The sequence below is a fragment of the Furipterus horrens genome, unplaced genomic scaffold (assembly GCF_987537825.1).
Source record: "Furipterus horrens unplaced genomic scaffold, mFurHor1.1.pri manual_scaffold_6, whole genome shotgun sequence".
Classification (NCBI taxonomy): Eukaryota; Metazoa; Chordata; class Mammalia; order Chiroptera; family Furipteridae; genus Furipterus; species Furipterus horrens.
Genome location: NW_028327176.1, coordinates 83,554,013 through 83,577,113, shown reverse-complemented (window position 1 = coordinate 83,577,113; position 23,101 = coordinate 83,554,013). Strand labels below are relative to the sequence as shown.

Below are 23,101 nucleotides of genomic sequence, written 5' to 3'. Positions count from 1 at the left end.
GAATAACAAATCTCTAAAATTAACTGTTGTTACTTACATATTTTGTTTCCTTATAAACAAGGTTACCTGTTCATAAAGAAGAAAGGTCTTGTCTCTCTCAGCTGTAAGAACCTTGACATTACCCTGAATTTCTGCCAAATGACGCTCGTATTTTTCCAGCATGCGCTTAAGTTCTTCACGATCTCTCGTTGTCTTCAAAAGGTCTACATCACAGCTTGTACCCTACAGTGATTATATAAGAAATTTGAAATTCTTTGACATGTAGCATGAATAGAAAAGTGCTACTGATTGCAGTACATTACATATGAAAGAAAATGTAAAAAGGTTTTAAAATATCCTCTTTTAAATTTAAAAAAAATGTATTGATGAGAGAGAGAGAGAGAGAGAGAGAGAGAGAGAGAGAGAGAGAGAGAGAGAGAGAGAGAGAATGATTTGTTGTTCCACTTACTAATGCAGTATTGGTTGATTCTTGGATGTGCCCTGACCGGGGATCAAACCGACAACCTTGGCATATCAGGACAACACTCTAACCAACTGAGCAACCCGGCCCAGGACAAAAGCACCTCTTCCTTAAAGAGCTTCTTTCCAAATTACTCCACATCTGTTTGATGACCCTCTAACCATGACTAGTGCTGGGGATAAAGAACCAATTTCAATGATCCACTGTCTCTCAAAGAGACCTCTGTCTCCCAATCTCTTTCATATATCAATCCATGCAAATCAACCTGAATTATCTCCAGGTAAATCAAAGAATAAAAGTCAGTGTTTGAGCAACTCCAATAATTTACAACTTTTCAAAACCTACCAGGGAAGATGGAGATGGGCGTCTTGGACTTTTAGATCTACTTCTGATCATCCTTCTCAAATTTTGAGCTTCACTCTGGTAGTAATCCCTGTCTGCTTCTAAATCCTTCACAAAGAAATAGAGCCTGGAAAGAGATTTATTTTGTGCTTTTTCAGTCTCTAAAATTATCTTGAAAGGGAGGAACAAATTAGGCCATTACTTCAAGCTAAACTACAGCATCATTTTCTACATGAAGCTGAACACAAAGAGGATCCTTAAATATAATGAATGTGGTGTTTTAAAAATAACTTTTAAAAGTCAAACTTTTAAAAAGCAGTTAGATATATTTCTTTTCTAGCATTTCTGAATGTTCTATATTTTTATTTAACTACCCTAAATTTACTCAATTATGTTGAAGAAAAAATGTTAAAGAAATTTCAGAGGCTAGAAATGTTCATAGATCTAGCCAAAAATTCTAGAAATAAAATTAATTTACTTAGAATAACTTGTATAGCATCTAAGTTTTGTTCAGTAATTGTTCAAAGGATGAATAAATTAAATGAATGCTGGATATCCATTGTATGAGCATTCAAGTGCATTCCCATTCACATTAATATATTTAGAAACATTTCTTTTACAGCACTGATTTTACCAATGCTCTACTGGGAATAAATGACAGATACACTTACAGAAAAGATGTTTCAAATATTTTAAATAATAACATTGAAATGTCTAAACAGAGCAGTTTGCATTTCAAATTGTTAAAGAAAACATTACTTAGAATTAAACAAAATGTGACATACAGATATTCATTACTAAGAAGAATAAAAGTTAATGTGTAAACAAATACATCTTATATTTTGAGAACTAAATTACTCATGGTCATTATTTTAAATCAATAAACAGCTACGGGTATTAATAAAACTAACTAAAAGTTCTTCCACCTTTAGGAGAAATAAATGTAATGTTGAAACGGAGTACGAATACCATTGTTCTTACAGATGGGATTATCCCTGTTGGTGAAGTAGGGTGGCTGATTTTAGAACACATTTTTTATTGATCAAAATGTTCATGAGAGTCAAAGCATATGTACAATTTTTTGTAGTTTTACTATACTAACAGAATAAAAATTATTCCTTAACATATATTTAAGAAAAGTGTACTTACAGATATAAGTCTTTTCATTGTATCTTTCAATACTATTATATTATTGTGCTGAAAAATGAATTCAATCTGAAAATCAAGCCAGAAAAAAAATGATTTGGTTTTTAAATGTTTAAAAGCATCAAAAAAGTAATCCACTTAAAATAAAATATGCAGACAGTGAATATTTACAGAAGAAAAGATACTCTACTCTACCTCTTAATATTTGCCTACCTTTGACGGTAAAAGAACCTAGAATGAAATACAACATCAGCTTTAAATTTTCTAATGTTTTGTATGAAATATAGATTTTATTTTACCAAAGCATACCCTACAAACTGCAAAAAAAAGAAGGTCAATACTGAGGATGATAATAGGAGATAGAAGAATGAATACGGTTTTCAAAGTTTTCTGAAGACATATTTGCCAATGATAGCTCAGACAAAGGTTTGATCTCCAAAATATATAAAGAACTTATATGACTGAACACCAGGAAGACCAACACAAAATTTTAAAATGGGCAAAGGACCTGAACAAACATGTCTCCAAGGAGGACATACAGAGGGCCCTTGGGCATATGAAAGGATGCTCAATATCACTAGCCATCAGAGAGATGCAAATTAAAACCATAATGAGATATCACCTCACACCAGTTAGAATGGCCATCATTAACAAATCAACAAACAAGTGCTGGTGAGGATGTGGAGAAAAGAGAACCCTAATGCACTGTTGGTGGGAATGCAGACTGGTGCAGCCACTATAGGAAACTATGGAATTTCCTCAAAAAGCTAAAAATGGAACTGCCTTTAATCCAGCAATTCCACTGCTGGGATTATACCCAAAGAATCCTGAAGCACCAATTCAGAAGAACCTATGCACCCCTGTGTTCATAGCAGCACTGTTTACAATAGCCAAGTGCTGGAAACAGCCTAGGTGCCCATCAGTGGATGAGTGGATCAAAAAAATGTTGCTCTCCCTGCCTCACTCACCCACCCCCCATTTGCCCAAAGTCAATCTCCACCCTGCTGTCCATGTCCATGGGTCATTTATACTAGTTCTTTGATAGAACCTTCCCTTTCTTTCCCCCTTCTCCACCTCTCTCCATCCCTCTAGTCACTGTTGATCTGTTCCTTGTTTCCATGCCTCTGGTTCTATTTTGCTCATTTGTTTGTTTTGTTTATTAGTTTCCTGTATTAGGTGAAATTATATGGTATTTTAATTTTGCCACCTGGATTATTTCACAGAGCATAATACTCTCCAGTTTGATCGATGTTATCACAAAGGTAGGAGTTCCTTATTTCTTTCTGCTTCATACTTTTCCATTGTGTAAATGTACTAACATTTTTTGATCCACTTATCCACTGATGGGCACTAAGGCTGTTTCCAGCACTTGGCTATTGTAAATAGCGCTTGTAAATAGTTGTTTGTATAATAGAAAGATGTCACTAAAATTTCTAGAGTTGATAAAGAAGCAGTGTACTAAAGCAGATAAAATTGAATTTTCCTTCTTCTCTTTGGTAAACTCAACAGTCAAGTAGAAATTCTATCAAATTACCTATCAGACTGATTTAGAAATTAAAAGTAGGAAGAGGCCCAGAGACTACCTGACAATTGTGAGCAATCACATTAAAGTTGCTACTTTCCCTGCACTCGCTTTGGAGGCAATAAAAATGGAGAGAAATCAATGTATCTGAAATGCTCTCATCTAGCCTGCCATCTGAATATCTTCCACATTCCTGTGATCTCTAAATAGAACTTGCGGTTCTGTACACATCTCAGAGATTGCAAGTAAAAGTACTGTGCAAGTAGCAAATTGTTATCATGAACACCCAAGCTAGAATCACAATAATTCTCAAGTGGGAAGTAACATAGCAAGCATGGTGGTCAAGCGCATGTTTGTTAGCATCAGACAGCTCATGTTCGTCATGCTAGTTCTGCCGCTTCTTAGCAGCATCACTATAGGCAAGTTCTTTCTCTGGCCATGGCTTCATCTATAAAATAGGAATGATAAGAGTACTTGCCTGAAAGAGCTGCTGTGAGGATTAAATGAGTTAATATACGTAAAGCACTTAAAAAGTGCACAGCCAAAATAACTGCTATTTTTTTAATATTAACAATTACTATTATTACTAATTCCTCTCACTGACTCAACTTACTAACTGGCCATCAAGTCCCACTGATCTTTTCACTAAAATCGCTCTCAAATAACTTCTCCCATCCCTATCACTGTTTCAGTTCATACTATCAGACTGAACAGTCACATTTATTCAATTATCAAACAAATTTATAAGCAGCCAGAATAATGACGAGCCAATATTAGATTCTGGTGATAGAAAGATGGAAAACAAATAAAAAGCTATAATTTCAACCCTCGATAAACCTAGGGAAGTCCAGAACAAACAAATCAGAAATTAGTGTACAGCATGATTAGTGCCACATCAGAGGAATGCACGTGGATGCTAACGGAATATAGAGAAAAAGACAACAAAAAAACTTAGAGTCACTCCAAAAGACTTAGAATATATTTTCTATGTTTCCAAAAATTATGAACATTGACCTATCGGAGCACTAATAAACACATTATATTGTGTTTATTGGATGTCCACAGCCATTGCAACTTGAACATGTCTAAAAAAGACCTCTAATTCTCCCACCTGCAGTTCTGCTCTCAACCCTGCCTCCACTGTGTTCCTTCCCAGTCTTTCCCATGTCAAATAGCACTATCATTTGAGCAGTGCCCAAGGTAAAAAAACTAAGGAGTCTTTGTTTCTTCTTTCCCTGACCCCCATCAAATCTATCAACAAACCCTGCTGATCCTAACTCCAAATCCATCCACTTCTCTGCATTTTTATTACCACCTCCATGGTTCAAGTGACCATGATCTCCCACATGGATAACCACAACAGTTTCCTAACTCGTCTTTCTGCTTTTACTGTTGCTCCATACAACTATTTTCCAAACTGAAATCAAAACAATCACTTTAAAACAATGAGATCCTGCTCCAAAGCACTCCAATGGCTTCCCACTGCAATCAGTATAATTTCCAAATGTTTTAAGGTCCTCTGTGATTTGGCCCCTGCCTTCACTTCCCTAAACAAACCTAGTACTCTCTGTTCACCCACCAGTTGTGTAAGTTTTCTTTCTGTTCCTCTACTGTACTGGTATCATTTCATTTCGAAGCCTCTGCCCTTGCTGTGCCTCTGCAAGGAACACTCTCCCCAACCCTTTTCATGGCTGGCTTCATCTAACCCTCAGCCCAGCATCTCTCCTGAAATGTCAGAGGGTCTCCCCTGACCTCTTACCTAAGGTATCCTCTCTCCCTGTCACTCTCTTATTACAGTAGTCCCTCTCTATATCGCAGTTCACTAATCGCAGCCTCGCTGTATTGCGGGATTTTTAAAAATATTAATTATTTATCGCGGATTTTTCGCTATATCATGGGATTTTGCAGGACTGTATACTATGTTGGTAAAATTACGTAGGTTTAAGAGTGTAGAATATGTTTAAGAACATAAGTAGTGTTTATAAATGTGGGTAAAAGGTTAATAAGGGAATGGAAAAGGTTAGTAAGGGACTGGGAACAGTTTATAAGGGTGTGGGAAGGGTTTATAATGCCTTAATATATATAAATACTAAAATAATTGTAAGGTTCCTACTTCGTGAATTTTCATCTATGGCGGGGGGGAGGGGGTAGGGGGCGGGCGGCGGGTCTAGAACGTAATACCCACGATAAGTGAGGGAATAGTGTAGGTTATTTACACTTATACCATTTGAAATTATATCATTTATTTCTTCACTTGTTTATTCCCCTTCTAAAATGCAAGCTCCAAGAGATCTAGTTTCTTATCTGACCACTGTTATATCTCTAATGTCTAGAAATGTGCTCACCACAAAACCGGTACTTAATAAAACATTTTCAAAATAATCAGTTTTAATGATTGGAACAAAGTAGCTTTAATGGTAGAGATGGGGTGAAAGTAAACTTGATAAGTACTAATTAATAAATTAGTAATAAAAAGGAAATAGAAAATGTAGACTTCTTTTAGGAAGTACCATTCTGAGAAGAGAGGTAGAGCAAAAGAAGACCAAGGTAGTTGAAAGGTCATCACAAAAGAAGAAAAACTTGTTTCTTAATTCTCTTTACATTAAGGAAAGCTTCCAATTCAAACAGAAGCCCTGGGTGCTCTTCTAAATGCAAACACATACAAAACTTTACAATTTCAGGGGGTTCAAGAACTCCCTAAATTCTTATACTCCAGGTTTAAGAAGCCCTAGAGTGTACGCACAATGATTGGAAGACATGCTAATTAATGGAGAAAAGGCCACTGGGCTAACAAAAGGAAACCCAGCTAAAAGGTGTGGACTGTTCTCTGAGACAAGAAAGAGAAAAGCAAGTTCAGGTGAAGAGTTAGGCAAGGGGTAGAAATTTGTCTCCTTTGAAACAAGAAAGAAAAAAGTAAGGTCAAGGGAAGATTAAGATAAGAGGTATAAATCTGAAGAAATCCCTGCCTGGTAGAATTTTAATTTTTCAGTGAAAATGGAAGTCAGATCATGTGCTAAAAAGTATCATCAGTGTTGATCAAAATATCAGAAATATAGTAAGTGCTCAACAAATGTCTACTGAACCTTTTGATAGAATAATTGAAACTACTGGAATATTTTATATGGGATTCCGAATTCTAGTCCCACAAAAGGTCAACTTGTTTTCTGTTTATAAAATTTTCCCTGTTTATAAAGTTTTCCCCAAATATTTAAACTGATAAACACTGTGAAGTAAGAACAATCTCACTAACAGAAAGATATAGAAAACCATACAAAATTTTGAGTAATTCTGAGACAGGTTTTTGTGTTTATAAGAAAAATAAGTGAATAAATGCTTTGGGAATTCACTTCAAACAAAACAGTAAAGCCACAATGTTTAACCTTTTTTATGAAAAAGTTCTCTCTCCTGGTCAGTCCATTCAAACTCCCTGTCCTCACTTCTCTTCAATTAAGATTATACTGTAAAGAAATAACTTGTCTTTTAAAAGAGCGTAAATAAATGGCCTTGGTAGCGATACCACTTATCAGGACCTCTTGGAAACATAAGGGGTTAAAAAACTGTTTCCAAGAGGTTTTTCTTAAGTAAAAGAATTTAATAACATATAAACTAATGTTAGTAGCAGAACTAAGACACGGAATTGCCTTACAAACTAGCTCACGTCAAAAGATTATCAAGGAAAAAAAAAAGATTAACATGGGGTACATGCATAAGAAAGTTCACAACAGTGTTGTTCACATTTACCCAAAACTGTAAAGTCCTTAATGTCCACCTAGAGAAGAGTAAATTGTGGTATACTCTTAAAATAGAACACTAAACAAACTATAAGCAACAACAGGATAAATCTTTAAAACAATGTTGAATAAAGAAGCAAAATGAAAAGAAATACTTAGTAAAATTCCATTTATATAAAGTTAAAAAACAAGCCAAACTAGAATGTGCATGTTCACATACAAAGATGAAAGAACTATCAAAAAGAACAAGGAAGTGGCTATCATAGTGGCTACAACTGGGGAGTAGCAGGGAAAGGGAATAAATAACACCTGCTCTAACTGCCTCCGCATCTGGAGTACTTTAAAAGCAAATTATCCTAAAACAAACCGTACTAAGCAACTGAAAAAGAAGACCGAAAGAGAGCCCAGAAAACCTCTACAACTGATTATACGCTGGGCTAAAGCAGTGATATTTTTTCAGAAGATAAAACAAAATAAAATACATTTGGGAAACTGTCATTAAATAATGCCAAAGTTTATTATTTAAAATAAATATTTCATTAATATACCTTCCTACTTATTTTCCACTTAATTAAGACTGATTTAGTTCATTGATTAAAATACAGACAAACCAGTTTTATGATGTGACACTTTTCTTTTATAACTAACCTATTCTACTTTTTAAAAACCAATTGTTATTCTACTTATTTCCTTATAGGTAAAACAGCAAAAAAGTGTAGTTGAAATGCCAGTAGAGGAAATTTAAAACACCGAATATCCTGAGATACAGGAGCATGCAGTGGAAGAAGGAAAACTCTGGGGCACCGTCGTCTTTGCAAACTTTTCCTGAAGCCGCGATCCTTGACTTTATTCAAAGAAAGAAAGAAAAAAAGATTCCTATGCGTATCTAGTTCCATGATCACCTCGGTTATTCGATTTGTCTCAGTTGCTTTTTCAAACAAAAGCCAGTTTACCCTGCCTTACCTACTGAAATTACTGAAATTTTCATGTAAATGCCTACGTAATCTCGGCTTCCCAAAGTCTGTAAAGAGGCTTAGAAGTGAGAGGTTGGGAATCAGGATGAGCTAGGTTTAACTCTCAAATTTCTGACTTCCAAATTCCCCACTCCACTCCAAGAGCGTTTCTAAACAGAACACTCCCCAACAACCAAGCGGAGAGCTGTAGCAAGAAGCGAAGCGCTCACCACAGGAACTGGGCTCAATCCTAAACTCCTAAGAAACGGTAACATGAGCAAAGCTGGCTCCTGGGGGGCTTCCGGGACCGCAACGCTGCCTGCTACTGTCCCTCACAGCGCTCAAGCAGTGAATACCTACCTCGGAGTCACCCACAGCTGCCAAACCTCGCCACACACTCCCTCTAGCAGCTGTCCTCTCAGGGGCCTTCCCACCCAGGAGCTGCTGTACCCTAACCCGGCGCACCACCGCTCCTTCTACTTGGAGCTCCGGGTCCCTCCCCGGACTTCTCGGCCGCCGACCCCCTTGGAGATCATCCCGACCATTCCCAGGTCTTTATCTCCGCCTGGGACCCAGGCCCCACGCCATCTCCATCCCCCGCCGCTTTCCCCTCCCCTTTCACCTCCAAATCGACCTGACCCGCCCCGGCAGAGATAGCAGAAGTGGGAACCCGGCGGGAAGGAGGCGGGGCGATTAGCGCAGGCCGTGCCGCCTTAGACCCCGCACTCACGTTCTGTAACTGAAGGGAGTTAGTCCTCCACCTCCCAGACGCCTTCGCCTCCGTTCAGTCCCGCGCGTCCACAGTCCCCGTGCGCAACCGTACCTGGCTTGACCCTCACTCTCGCGGGGACCACAAGTCCTGCACATGCACCACACGCCACGTAGCGACGCTTACGTCCACCTGCCAGCCTTAGCAGACGGCTAAAAAAGGGTTCTTTCTGGTCTATTCCCGCCGCGCAGGCGCACGCCGGCGCAGTGCCTAGACTCCCACCCCAGCGTCTTGTCTCCCAGTAACCAGCCCCTACGCGTTTTCAAAGATTTAGTTCCGCTCTGCCGCCTGCTGCTGCACCTAGATGGAACGCGCATGGGCAGGCTTGTGCGCCCTGCTGCTGCTTTCCCAAAGGTCTGCAACGCCTGCTGCTTTGCTGCTACGGCTTTGTACCAGTTTTCCCAAAGGTCAGGCACACCCGTTCTGGATCCACGTTAAGTGAACTCGTTTTTCCCAAGAGCTGCTCTTGGGCGCTGGAAAGTTGGTGCGCTCTCCTGCCGCAGCCGGGTTTCGGGGAGCCTCCCAGGTAGGGTCCCAGAGGGTGAGCGCCGGCGGCCCTAAGGCCCCAGTCAGCCCCCGTCAGTCCCGCTGAGGGTTCAATCGACCAGTGGCAGAACTAGTAATGAAAGCTCAGATTCCTGATTGGTATTCCTTCTCCACATGCTAGCCCCTTTCCAGAAAACTGGTGATGGTTAAAAGGCAAAGGTATACTACGTCATTGATATTTAATACTGTATCGATTGTTTTCCTGTTCGATACCATTTAAACTGTATCATCTTAATTAGGCAACCCTATTTTAACTTAACTAGGTATAATATTTTTGGCCATCCAACTATGTTAAAATTAACCACATTGCCTAAAAGTGGAAAAATGAACTTTTCAATGAAAAAGAATTAGAACCGCCTTTTACTCTGCTAAAATTTTAGAGCTCGGCTTGAAAAGAAATGTCTTTAATTAATTTTTTAATGTTTAACATGTCTCACTTTTCTTAAATAACTCAAGGGCTTCTGACCCTTTAATGGTGGCTTTGTCTCTTTTTCACAGAGGAAATGGATAACTATGTTTTTAAAGATATCTGATTATCTTGATTTAGTATTTGCCTGTGCATTTCAAAAGGAATCTCACAATTTTTTTTGACAGGTACGTATTCATTTTTTCCCACAATATATTATTGGCAGGCATAAATAAAATTTACATTAGAACAAATTTCTTTATAAAAAGTACATTTAAAATATATGCGCCATGTTTTTCATTTTCTGCTGATTTTGTCATTATGCATGCCGTTACATTTTCTCATACTTTGTAGCGTTTATTTTCAGGTGTATATTTTGTAAGTATAGCTACATACTAAAAAATTAAATTGAGTGTTGCTGCTATTTTACATAAAGAAGTCAGAGGTTCCAAGAACTACATTTCCTCTGAAATATGATTATACCTAATTGATAGAATAAATTACAAAAAAGCATGAGCTCTCAAAGACCAACCTGAAAAATTATTCTAGGGAGAACAATGTATAATCTAATTTCCTTTTCAGATACTAAGATTGTTTTGAATAAAAAGTTCTCATTAGGTAGCATTATTGAAAAGAAATAGGAAAAAATGTATGAACCTCAAAACTTTCAGAGTTGAAGACTTGGGGATTATTAATGCGAGGTAGGAAAGTCCTTCCCTTAGGGGGAAAAATTGAGCATTTTTTTTACACCATCTAGATGTTACTGAAGACTCTTTGGAAATGTAAAGATCATTTAACAGCCGAACCAGGGCACAAAAACTTTCCTTTTTTTCGCATAAAGGACTAATAATTTCCTCCACCAGCTCAAGAAAGTAAAAATTTTCTTCCCTCAATGAAAACCCAGCCGTCAGTGCTCCAGCTAACCCTTTCATAGTACCTCTGCCCTCTTCCTTGTGGCACAGTCCTGTGCAATTCTAGGCCTGAGCTTTCTATTCCCTTAGTTTTTCCATCATTTTAAAAGCTTCACTATGAAAAAAAAAAAAACCCTGTATTTTGCCTTTTTATTCTAAGTACCTCCCTGGTCCCCTCAAAAAAAAAAAAAAATCTGGGGCTCCAGTTGCACATATGTTAAACTGCTTTATCCTCTTTTTTTTTTTAATTGGATAGTTTCTATGATGTAGCTTTAAGTTCACTATTCTTTCCTTTGACTGTGTTTATCCCATCAACAATGTGGTGTATTACATCAATCAATTTTCATATGTTGAAGTATCCTTTCATTCTAGGAATAAATCCCACTGGGTCATGGTGTATAATCTTTTTAAGATGCTGCTGAATTTGGTGAGCTATTATTTTGTTGAGGACCTTGCATCAATATCCATATGGTATATTGGTCTATAGTTTTCTTGTGGTGTGTTTGCCTGGCTTTGGTATCAGGGTAATGCTGGCCTCCTAGAATGAGTTAGGAAGTGTTCCCCGCTCAATTTTTTTGGAAACAGTTTGAGAAAGATTGGTATGAGTTCTTTCAATGTTACAATAGCATAAATGGAGTTTGCAAGTGAAGCCCTGAGTCCAGGGCTTTTCTTTGTTTAGAAATTTTACATTACTAATTCAATCTCTTTAGCAAGCATAGGTCTACTTAGATTTTGTGTTTCTTCATGACTTGATCTTGGTAGGTTTTGTTTCTAGGACTTTGTCCATTTGAGCTAGGATATACAATTTGTTGGCATACAGTTATTCATAGCGCTTTCTGTAATGCTTATTTGTATGGAATCAGTAGTAATGTCCCCCACTTTCATTTCTGATTTTAGTAATTTGAAAACACTTTTTTTTCTCTATTGTTTTTCTAGTATCTTTTTCATTTATCTCTGCTCTAATCTTTATTATTTCCTTCCTATAGATTTTTGTTCTTCTACTTCCTTAAGTGTCCATGTTAGGTTGTTGATTTGAGGTCTTTTTTTTTTTTAATGTGTTTGTAGCTATTAATTTCCCCATTAGTACTGATTTTGCAGCATCCCATAAGTTGATATATTGTTTTTGTTTACATTCATCTCTTAAGTATTTTCTGATTTCCCTTGTGGTTTATTTGATCCATTGGTTATCTAAGGGTATATTGTTTAATTTCCACAGATTTGTGGATTTTCCTGCTTTACTTGTTATTGATTTCTAACTGCATCCCATGGTGATCAAAGGAGACATACTACTTTGTATGATATCTACCTTTTAAAATCTATTGAGTCAATTTGTATCCTAAGACATACTTTATTCTGGAAAATGTCCCATGTGTACTTGAGAAGAATGTATATGCTGTTGTTGTTGGGTGGAATGTTCTATATATGTTTGTAAATCTAGTTGTTTTAATTTGTTTAGTTAAAGTCTTCTATTTCCTTACTTTCTGTGTAGTTGTTCTATCCACTACTGAGAATTGAGTATTTAAGCTTCCATTAGTGCAGAACTGTGTTTTTCTCCCTTCAGTTCTGGCAGTTTTTGTTTCACATATTTTGATGGTGTGTTATTACTTGGTATATGTTTACAACTGTTTGGCCAGGACACCTAGCAGAATATATGGACTTCAGTAATTATTTCCTTAATCTATTACAATTAATTTTAAAAAATTAATAGCAATAATGATAGAAAGGGCCAAGTAGAGGAGTTTTATTATTTTCTGAAAGATGATGAAACATAAAACCTGGTAAATTTATTTTTAAAAAGACTTTCAAAGAATCTGTAGAACCTGCAACCTCTCCCACAGGAAAAATGTAAACACTGAGAAGTAGAAGTGTTTTACTTTATATTTTTGGCCTCATCACCATAACATTCCATTAAAACAAACATTGCTATGAAGTTGGTTGAAATTCTGCTGTATTCACTTGATTCCATTTTTTCCCCCCTCAAGCAAATAATCAAGTTGAAGAAGTGTTTCCACTACTATATTTATTCAGCTGTTCCCATGGGATTTTCTCTTAGTAAATCTGCTACTCAGGTATCTGCTATGTGTATGGATTCAAAAGTGGATGATCACTCGATGCAAGGAACTAAGAAAAGCAAGTTGGAACCAGTGACTCAATTATTGCAAAATACCAAGAAAATAAGAAGACACAAACCAAGAAAACTTTACAAGAAGTAAAGAGACTGGCACAGGATATCTTTCAGAGAAAGCCTTAGGTTCAGTGGTTTATGTTAAAGAAAGTGATGGAATAGAAATGACAGATGTGGAATGAAGTTATTTGTACCTAGTACCAAAGAAACCAAAAATTGTTTTTGACTAAGAGGGCATATTTAATAAGAAGTTGACCTTATTAGGAAAACCTGACAAAATGAAGGAGGATGATTGCTTTTTTCTGTTTATGAATCATCTTAGACTGCACTTTTTGATGATGCATATTCAAACTAGTTGCTTTAGGGAGAAAAATAACTTTCCAAAATTCAAAGCAGATTTCTCTGGTATTACATTCTATCCTTGTCATAATTGGAGTTTTTGACTAACAGTATTTATGGCACCAAAACTTAATTATAAAATATTTATTTCACAAGTGATAAAAAATACATAAAACAGTGTCCAACTTGATATCACTATGTCACACTACTTTGTGGTGTACCAATTTTGTATGTTAGATTTCCAGTTTGGAACTTTGCTTTAGGGGACTTTATCTTTCTGCATTTTTGCATTTCTGTTCTGTAAAAGTTCACTACAGGTAAACCCTGCAAATGACCAGAAAATTGCATACTTTGAAAAGCATTTCATATTTTAAATCATCCTTTAAACTGTTATTTTTTTTCTTCCACATTGGATTCATTTTGAAATGTAACAGTTATCTTACAGATGCTACCATTTTATGTCATCAATATTTAATATAAGAAAACAGCCTTAAAATTCTTGTATTATATATATCATTTTGCCATTCCTATTATGTATTAATTTGAAATGGCAGTATTGTCTCAAGTAATGTTAGATATAATTAAAACCATTTGTGTCTGGACATATAGTGAGCTGTAACTCCTTATACATGTTTTAAACTTTTTTCCTTTATTTTAATATTTAATGACTATCTCTAATACCCAATTGAGTAATTTTCTTCATATTCATAAAAACAAAGAGGAAAAGACATCTTCTTTTAGGGGAAGCAATATTTTAACCTCAAGTAGTACTAAACAAATGTAATATATTTGCAGGGAATATTGAGCCAAGAGTTTAAAAAAGTTGTTGAATGGGACATAGCCAATAAAATGATGGTTTTTATGATTTATAGAACATAATTCTTTGAGGGAGAGAAAAAATACACAAACCATTCATTTGTTCACCTAGCCTGGCACTGTGCTTGGTGCTGGTGATAGAGTGGTGAGTAAAATAGCTGCTGCCTTTATAGTGCTAGCTATCTGGTTATCAGGGAAGATAGAACACCAGATAGTAATTATATAAGATACAAATTGTGATGTGCCATGAAGAAAAAGTAAAATGTCCAATGACAGAAGAGGAAACATAACACATAAACTTTATTTTTAACAATGGGAATTAGGCTTCTCTGAGGGCATCACATTTATAGCGCTTGCAGTGATGTGGTTGTCCAAGTGAGATGAGGGTGACAGTTGAGGTGTTAAGAAGGGGGTAGAGTCCAGGCGAGGTTTGGCAGGACATATTGATGGTTTGAAAATGGGAAGTGAGGCAAAGAAAAAGTTTCTAGCAAAAATAGCTAAATGCATGAAGGTTCCCCTGGGAAAAGGGAGTGCTCAGGTGCACAGTTTTGGGACATACCAGGTTTCCAAGGCAAGTAGACAGTGGTTATGTATGGAACTACAAATATAAATTTTGAAGTCATGTATAGAAATGCTATTTAAAGCCATGGCAATGAATGAGATTGCTTAAGGTGAATGTATAGTTTGAGACCAAGTCCTAAGAAACTAACATTTAGGAGCTGGTTAGTGCAGGGGGAGCTGACAAAGGGCACTGAGAATTGGCAGTGAGATTGGTGAAAAACCAAGATGGAATAATGTCAAGATTGCCCACAGGAACCTTTAAGGTGGAGGTAGTCACCTGAAAGGTTAGATGAGGATCTAACAACATGAATGTCACCAGTGACCTTAGCAAAATCACATTTTTTAAAAATAGGTACTTGGGCTCAGGTTATTACAGACTGGTGTTTCATGTCCACATACGTCCAATGGGACATTTGATACTTGTGTTGGATGTTGAATTTGGGGTGATCCTTTTTGTTGTTTGATTGGTTAATTTTATAAGATAAAAGTACATTTTAATAAATAAGTTCAATATTGAAGGATCAGACATTCTTAGGGTACTGGAAAGAGGAATTCTCTGCTTCTTCCTCCCACTACCCTGGCATAGTTGTGAAGACGGGGTGACAAGGTTTTCTGAACTTGGAAAGAATGGGGGCCAGGGAAGCTTTCTTCTGCCTGAATGTCTGTCCTTGGGGGCTGCCTGGCTGCCAGTTGGTTTTTTTCTGTGCGGCACTCACGTACCTTTGGCACCCTTTGCCCAAGTCCCCTGTGGTATGCAGGGATGGTGCTGTGCAGGGGGTAACAGGGCACATCAGCTGGTGAAGAGACAGGTGATGATGGTGGTGGCAGCAATGAGAGAGGGCACAAGGGTGGGGAGGAGGAAGAAAGCAAGAGGGAGAAAGCCAAAGAAGGTGAGGTGGCAGGCGTGGGAAGGGTGGGAGATGGTCTTCGGTCTCTGGGTCTCGATCAAGTCTTTTCTGGGGGTGGATCTCTGTGCGCTTTGTTTTTCTTCATACTGTCTTACATATTCTTGTTGGGACACTGCCAGCACTGATGCTAGGATTTCATCATCATCCTGGTCGTTCAGACCAAAGGCATATCCCAGTTATTGAGGCACACCCCAGTTATTGAGACTACAAAAACTGCAATCATTAATTACCTTCACTGAGAACCACTGCTGCTAAGACATCAGAAACTTGGGATCCCCAAATCCCATCCAAGGCATAGATTAGGCAGCACACCTGGGAAGGGAAATTCACAAACACTTTCTGTAAGGGGTGGAATGGAATAAGTTTGGTCAAAGCAATAGCCTCACTTAGATGTCTATTTCTTTGGGGGAGAATTCTACAAGTGGAATTCTCAAGTGAGCACTTTTTGGAGTTTTGTTGTTTCTAATAAGTAAACTATCCATATAAAAAGAATGTAATACAGCAGAAATAAGGATGGTAGGAGAATTTAAATTCAATATACCCATAAAATAGGGGTATCTAGACCTATGGTATATGCATTGTTTGTTGTAACTAATGGTGTTCACATTGATGCTAATATATATAATTTATTGAGCTGGTATGTGACTGTCTTAGCTGAGATTGCCTAGAAGCTGCCTGAGACAGGGATTCAGGTGCACATGACTTCTGGGGAAAGCCTGTAAAGGGGTAAGGAAAGCAAGATAGGGAAGCAGAAGTCAATTAAGGATGAGGACTTGGATAAATTCTTGTCCTGATCCACAGGGTACTCTGGAGGATTCACACTGCAAAGTTGTTCCACCGTCCCACTTTGAGGAAAGGGGCCTATTGTACCCTCATACCATTTGGGCATTGGTTGTCCACCACCATGCCAAAGTGGGAAGGGGGCACAAAGTTATGAATCACTCAGGCGTCTCTGGACAGGACAGCTCCTACACTCACAGCAGCTGAAGAATGAATGCATGGATTAAGGAAGGTAAAGGGGGCCTGTGTGGGGGCAATAACAGTCTGTATTACAATGTCAAACACCTAACATATATATTTTTTTTATTTTGAAACAAGTCAAATTTACAGAAAGGTTGCAAGTATAGCACTAAGACTTTTCTGTGTCCCCGACCCCAGCCATTTGAAAGTAAGTAGCTTTCTTCATAAATACTGTTTTAATAATTTATTTTATTTTTAATTAAGATATAATTGACATGACATTGTATTAGTTTTAGGTGTCAACATGATTTTATATATGTATATATTGCAAAATGATTAGAGTAAGTTAACATTCATCATCACACAGTTACCAGTTCTTTTTCTCATGATGAGAACTTTTAAGATCTACTCTTTTAGCAACTTTCAAATATACAGTACAGTACTGTTAACTATAGTCACCATATTGCACATTATATCCCTAGGACATATCTCTGTTATAACTGGAAATGTGTACTATTAACCACCTTCACTCATTTCACTCCCGTGAAAAATGCACTTTTGATAGAATAATAGTGATAGAAGCCATGTTGGAGTAGGTTGAAAAATGAATGGGAAGTGAGGAAGTGGATACAGGATGTGTACAGCAACTCCTCGAATAAGCTCAGCTCTAAGGGAAGTAGACAGGATAAAAGGTGGAAAGAGAAGTGAGGTCACCAGAAGATTGTGAGGATAAGATGGAATTCCTGTTTGTCAGTAAAAGAAGGTTCCAACAGAAGAGAATAACCAAAGAAGAGAGTTTCAGAGTAGGGAGGAGGGAATACGATTCTAAAAAACCACCTCAGTAAGAAATTAGGGGGAAAAAAACCTACCATCTCAGATTTCAGAGAAATGGGATAGATGTAATATAAGCAGAGTGCAATAGTATTGTGTGGCTATTTTTGATAACTAGGAAAACTCCCACTGGGGCTAACTCCCCAGAGAATCCATTCCCATCTGTATAGTACAAGAAAGACTAACTCAGAGTGACTTCAATCAAAAGGGTAATAAATAAATGAGAAGCCATTGTGTCTTTACTATAGCTTTATATGGAGTCCTGGTCATTTATCATATCAGCACCACCTAACTGTGAATACTGGATGCTTCTTTTTGCAAGATGCAACTCTTGGTGGTTTCTATCCTAACTGACGGAGAAATTGATTTCCGTTGAAGATTGACAAAAAGGACCACAAATTACTTGGGCTCCTCTCATCAAGAGGTGGGGTCCATTACTCCATCCTTTGACTCTGGGCTTGCTTTGCGGTTGCTTTGGCCAAAAGGAGGTGGCCCAAGTGATACTTCCAAGGCCAGGCTGGCCAACACCAATTGTCAAGGGTGTGAATAAGGCTATCCTGGACCTCCCTGCCCCGCTCAGCCAGCTCTTGCTGACTGAAGCCACACATGTAAGCCCAGGTGAAACCAGCGGAGGAATCACCCAACTTGCCCATATACATTTTAGAAAACAATAAACCGCTGGTTTAAGCCACCAATTGTTGAGATAGCTCATTAGGCAGCAATAGTTAACTGAGACATTGGCTTGCTGGGGTAATTTTCCATCTGGATGAGCCACAAGGATTTTATTGCCAACTGCAATGAGGGCCACCCCAAGAAGTATTCGCCTCGCAGTGTTCGTTTTCCCACCCCCTCCTTCCTACCTGTTACCATCTCTGTATGGGGAATACAAGCGTTTATTCCTTTAAATGCAATGTCTTTCAAAACTGATTTTAGTTTCCTCACCTTCCAAGTGGAGTTATCTACCTTTTGGGCTGTGAAGGGGAGATCCGTTAAGGACCCGGCGCAATACCTGAACTCTCAGTAAAAGTACTTACTTAGCACCCGGACCTGGCGTGTGGCCTGAGTGCCCGGGGTTGCTGGCGTACTCCCCTAGGCTCACTCCCCTCCAGCCTGACACGGCCGCCGCGCCTACCTTCGCCCCAGTACCGTTAGCTCTCGCTGTCACACAGGGACCGTCCGTTTGAACTGGGGGATCTATGGCTTTAGGGCGTGCACCACGACCCTGCCTCTAATCTGACTTGGCGCCGCATTGGGCACTCCCAAGGACCCTTAGAAGCACCCCGAGTTGCCCTGTAGAGCCCGGACCACGCAGGGGAGAGCGAGGCCCCGCCTCCCGCGCTACATCCGGGGCGGGGGCGGGGTGAGGACAGAGGAGGCAACTGCATGCGCATCCTGCAGGGCCCGAGATAGTACGAGGTTGCCCGACCGTGGGCGCGGGCAGAAGCAGCAGGTGGGCTATGCTGGCCGCCCGGCTTTCGGGTGCAGGGAGCTGGGGCGGGCCGCCGGCCGAGCACTTGGGATCCCCAGGCCGGGCTCTGCACCTTTGATCTGGAGGTGCAGCAGTTTGCGCTCGGCCCTTGGGAGTAGTCGGCTCCAGCTGGGAAAGGGTTCTCGCTGATACTGGAGAGTAAAAACTAAAACGTGTTGGGTTCCAACCGCGTTCTTGTCCACAGAGCCGAAAAGGCGAAATAAAACGTGCACATGACCGTCTCTGGGTAAATGACGCACTTTCAGAGATGGCAGAATAACTTGGAAGTCTTCTGAAGGAGCTGGGCCTGTCTAGGTGGATAAGTGGGACTATTATTTTTCACTTTCTGTTCTGTGATGAAACATGTTTGCGATGCAGTGCCCCCTAGAACATGGAAATAAGATTGTCCTCTGAAGAAAAACTATAAAATTCATCATTACAAGGTGAGAAGAGATAAGCAAAGTTAGTTGAAAGAAACAAAATTTTATCAGGCCTTCAAGACTTGACCATATCCTGACTACGAAAGAAAGAGTATCATTCATGTGGAGGACCTCTATGGTACTGAAGCATGAAATAAAAGAGAGGTGCACTTACCGCAGATGAATCCAAGCCTCCTCTAGGAGAGAGAGGATACCCTGGTTTTAATAGCAGGATCTGTCCAGAGCCCAGGAGTTGAGAAAGTGGTTTCCAAGGGGTCATCCCATCAGACATTGAAGTCATATAACTCAATTCTTTCGTTTGGATTCTGTATGTACCAAGCAAAAGTATAAATGAGCCTGATCTGAATACCCGCTTGATAAGATCCTTGAGTGTCTCTCACCCTCACTCAACCAAGTATTGTAGATTTCTCCATGCTTAAATCTCTAGGTGATGTCTCAAGTATTAATCTGATCTTTGAGTTTCCTTAAAACTTCAGCATGGCCCTCACAGTAAAATTAAACATTTAATTTGGATTTTTAAATCTCTTCATTATCTGACCTCTATTTCTCCTGCCTCCTTATATTTTGCAACTCCCCATTCTTCCACTTTTAAATACCAGCGGTTTTATGTATCTTTAAGTGTCAACCAATGGAATTAAATTCTTTGAATGTCTTTTTTTTTTCTGCCAAGCTGTTATATATTGCTATAATACTTTACCCCTTTTATATCTCAGCTTCAATGTCAGTTCCACTAATCTGAGTAATAGATGGCCCTCTAATGTACTTACCTATTACAGTACTTAAGATAATATTTTAATTATTGCCTTAATGGCTTTTTAGTATCTCCCACTAGATTGTGAGTTCCACAAAAACAAGAACCAGTCTGTGGCCTTAAATGTCTCTCATATCTGTCCCCTTCTTTATGTCTGCTACCCAAGTCGAGGCCTTCATTATCTCTAGCTTGGACAACTGCATTAGTCTATTAACTAGTCTCCATGCCCCCAGTCTAGCTTTTCTTTAATCCATGCTCAACCCTGCAGGCAGTGGTAGTTTTGTTTAATACGTGGCGTAACACTTCAATTGATTCCAGCTGCTTTTAGAAAAAGTCCAGATGTTTTAGAATTACATGAATTTGTCTTCTCCCCTTCTCTATTTCCTTACTACCTTGTGCCTTGTACACCATTCCATAAATACTGGTTGAGTGAATGAGGGACTAGATCAAACTCAGTCAAACAGAACAAAGAACAAAGGGATTAACCAAAGCAGTGCAGTCTAGCCACAGAGACTTCCTAAAGGAGTGTAGCCATAGAAGACTAGTTGTGTAACTCTGTCCCTGAAGTGGGAGTCCCCAAAACATGCCTTATTAGTAGATGACTGTTTGTCTTTGTATATGCCTGGATTATGCTACTCCCATGCCCTTGGTAAACACCATCAGATTTTAAAACAGTTTAAGTATCCCTTCCTCTATTAAACTCTCCTAACCTTTCTGGACTGAGTGTAAACTGGTTCAACTTTTCCATAGCATAATTTATCAAAACATCAAGTGTGATGAAAATGTGAGACTCTTTAACCTGGAATTGTGTTTCTAGGACATAACTACAAAAGAATTTAGCCTGGTTATGGACTTTAATATGAACACCAAAACAGTTGCAGGGGTTTGATTCCTGGTGAGGGCACATACCTAGGTTGCAGGTTCCATCCCTGGTCAGGGATCATAAGGGAAGTAACTTATTGACTGTCTGTCTGTCTCCCTCCCTTCCACCTCCCCCCCCCCCACTAAATCAACAAGCATATCCTCAGGAGAGGATTTAAAAAATTATAAAATAATCCATTCTATCCCAGTTCTTTAACCTAAATGAAAATAGTGACCATACTAAAAAACAGAATTGGAATAGAATGATTTCTTTACAACCATAACTAGTCAAAATACTTCATTACTGTAGCTAGTATTTTCAGCCTTTTGCTACTTATTAGTTCATAAAGCATTGCTTTAAAAAAATGTGTAAAGCATCCAAACATAATAAAATTGTTCATAGACTTTCCATATAACCTGCTACTCAGATTGCATCCTAGTCTAATATTGATCTAAATGTTATGTTGCCAGTAAATCGTATAGCTAAATGTCAAATAGGCATTGTTTTGAAAGTATTATAGGGGCATAATTAAAGCTTTCCACAGAGATGTTCATGAATACATTGTTGATAACATGGAACATGTAGAAACAACCTCAATTTACTGCATTGGTCAAAAATTTCATTTGGTTTTTTTCCACACGGTGGCTCTTGTATGCTTAGTTGTCTTTAACTTCATTCAAAACATTTTGTTAAGATTGTATTGTGACAGTTGTCATATCACTGTGCATTAAAAAAAACAAAACATCAAAATGGTGAATTTTTGTGTAACCATTTGAATATTGAAGATGGAAGAAAATACACGGGAGTATCTAAGATGGCGGAGGAGTAAGTGGAAGCTACACTAACCTCCCCCCAGGACCAGTCTGGACTTGTAACTTAATTGTGGAGAAATCATCTGGAATAACCAACTGAACACTAGGTGGAGAGAAATCTTATAACCATGGAGAGACAGAAAAGGCCGCTTCATCACAACGTGATGGGTAGGAAGTACAGAGATGCGAAAGGGCTGGGTGGGCTCCCATGGGTGGCAGCTGAAGGGACTGAGAAACAGCTCAGCAGCCAGAAGTTTCCCTGAGAAGGGCAGGGTCTAAACCCCCAGCTGGGCTTCCCAGCCTACAGCAACAGAGCAGAAAGTAAAATAGCATCCAGCTGTGAAAAGCAAAAAGCAACAAGGATTTTTGCTGATCTGAAAGGAACGGCTAAAGAAAAAGAATTCTTAGGTGGATCATGTACAAAAATACTTTGGCACCCACTTACCCTGGGCTCAAGCAGAGGGAAGAAAGAGAGGACTAGAGACACTTGGGGAGAATTTGGCACCGTGGCTTTGAGGAGAGAACTGGGGGAGCAGCTGACCGGGTCCCAGTGCTGACTCATTCCCCATCCTGCAGGCAGACCATTCCCCTCCAAGTGGCATCAGCCTGAGGGGAAGCAAAAGCCCCGCCCACAGGAATTAATCTGCCCCACCCTCAGTGCTTAAGCCTGACAGCTGATCACAGATTGAATAGATAAACAACTAAAGGAGACAGACAAAGGCAGTAGACCTCTGGTAATCTCCAACAGGCTGCCTAGGCCCAGACTGGTACACGATCTGACGCCATCAGGGGCAGATCCAGGAAGTGCAGATCAATCTAAGAAGCAGTAACAAACAAGAAGAGTCACAAAAATGAGGAGACAGGGAAACAACCCCCCATCGAAAGGAAAGGAGGGATCGCCAGAAAGAGTGCTGAATGAAATAGAGGAAAGCAAACTATCAGGCATGGACTTCAAAACATGGATTATAGAGAAGCTCAATGAGATCAGTGAGCTCAAAGAAAACTACAAAGAACTCCAGGGAAACTACAAGGAACTTACTGAGAATTACACCAGCATGAAAATGGACATAGAAGCTATCAATAAGAACCAGGAGGAAATGAAAATACAATTTCTGAATTGAAGAATACAGTGGGAGGAATTAAAAGGAGATTAGAGGAAGCTGGAGGACAACGTAGAAACAACATGAAATATAATAATATCCACATCATAGGAATACCAGAAGGAGAAGAGGACCAAAGGACAGAAAACCTGTTTGAAAAAGTAATGACAGAAAACTTCCCTAACTTGAGAGAAAGAGTCACGCAAGTCCAGGAAGCACAGAGAGTCCCAATGAACATGAACCCCTACAGGCCCACTTCAAGACACATAATTAAAAAGGCAACACTGAAAGACAAAGAATCCTAAAAGCAGCAAGAGAGAAACAGCTAATAACATACGGGGA

General features: G+C 39.0%; 3 protein-coding genes across 8 annotated transcripts in view; 1 reads left to right on the top strand and 2 right to left on the bottom strand.

Annotated features, from left to right (window-relative positions):
* LOC150006664 (testis-specific gene 10 protein) overlaps nucleotides 1–9,130 on the bottom strand; it is a 115,274-nt gene extending 106,144 nt beyond the window's left edge. For 2 of the 6 annotated variants that reach the window (XM_090281973.1, XM_090281978.1), the window contains exons 1-4: nucleotides 8,885–9,129; nucleotides 1,952–2,017; nucleotides 806–929; nucleotides 67–222 (exon numbers count right to left, since the gene is read on the bottom strand). In XM_090281973.1, coding sequence (XP_090138099.1) covers nucleotides 67–222; nucleotides 806–856 — 207 coding nt within the window. In that variant the 5' untranslated portion in view covers nucleotides 857–929; nucleotides 1,952–2,017; nucleotides 8,885–9,129. Of the gene's footprint in view, nucleotides 1–66; nucleotides 223–448; nucleotides 633–805; nucleotides 930–1,951; nucleotides 2,018–8,884 lie in introns of those variants that run through there. The other 4 variants (XM_090281975.1, XM_090281974.1, XM_090281977.1 and 1 more) reach the window with 4 other exon arrangements.
* Nucleotides 9,131–12,198: 3,068 nt separating this feature from the next.
* On the top strand, nucleotides 12,199–13,306 carry LOC150006663 (uncharacterized protein C2orf15-like). Its single transcript, XM_090280378.1, is given in 2 exon segments — nucleotides 12,199–12,962; nucleotides 12,964–13,306. Coding segments are annotated over 2 exon segments (381 nt in total). The 5' UTR covers nucleotides 12,199–12,711; the 3' UTR covers nucleotides 13,094–13,306.
* Nucleotides 13,307–14,393: 1,087 nt separating this feature from the next.
* Nucleotides 14,394–23,101, bottom strand: part of LOC150006661 (MIT domain-containing protein 1-like) — a 31,096-nt gene continuing 22,388 nt past the window's right edge. The window contains exons 6-7 of the mRNA XM_090281955.1: nucleotides 19,389–19,539; nucleotides 14,394–15,847 (exon numbers count right to left, since the gene is read on the bottom strand). Of these exons, the coding sequence (XP_090138081.1) occupies nucleotides 15,758–15,847; nucleotides 19,389–19,539 (241 nt within the window). The 3' untranslated portion in view covers nucleotides 14,394–15,757. The remainder of the gene's footprint in view (nucleotides 15,848–19,388; nucleotides 19,540–23,101) is intronic.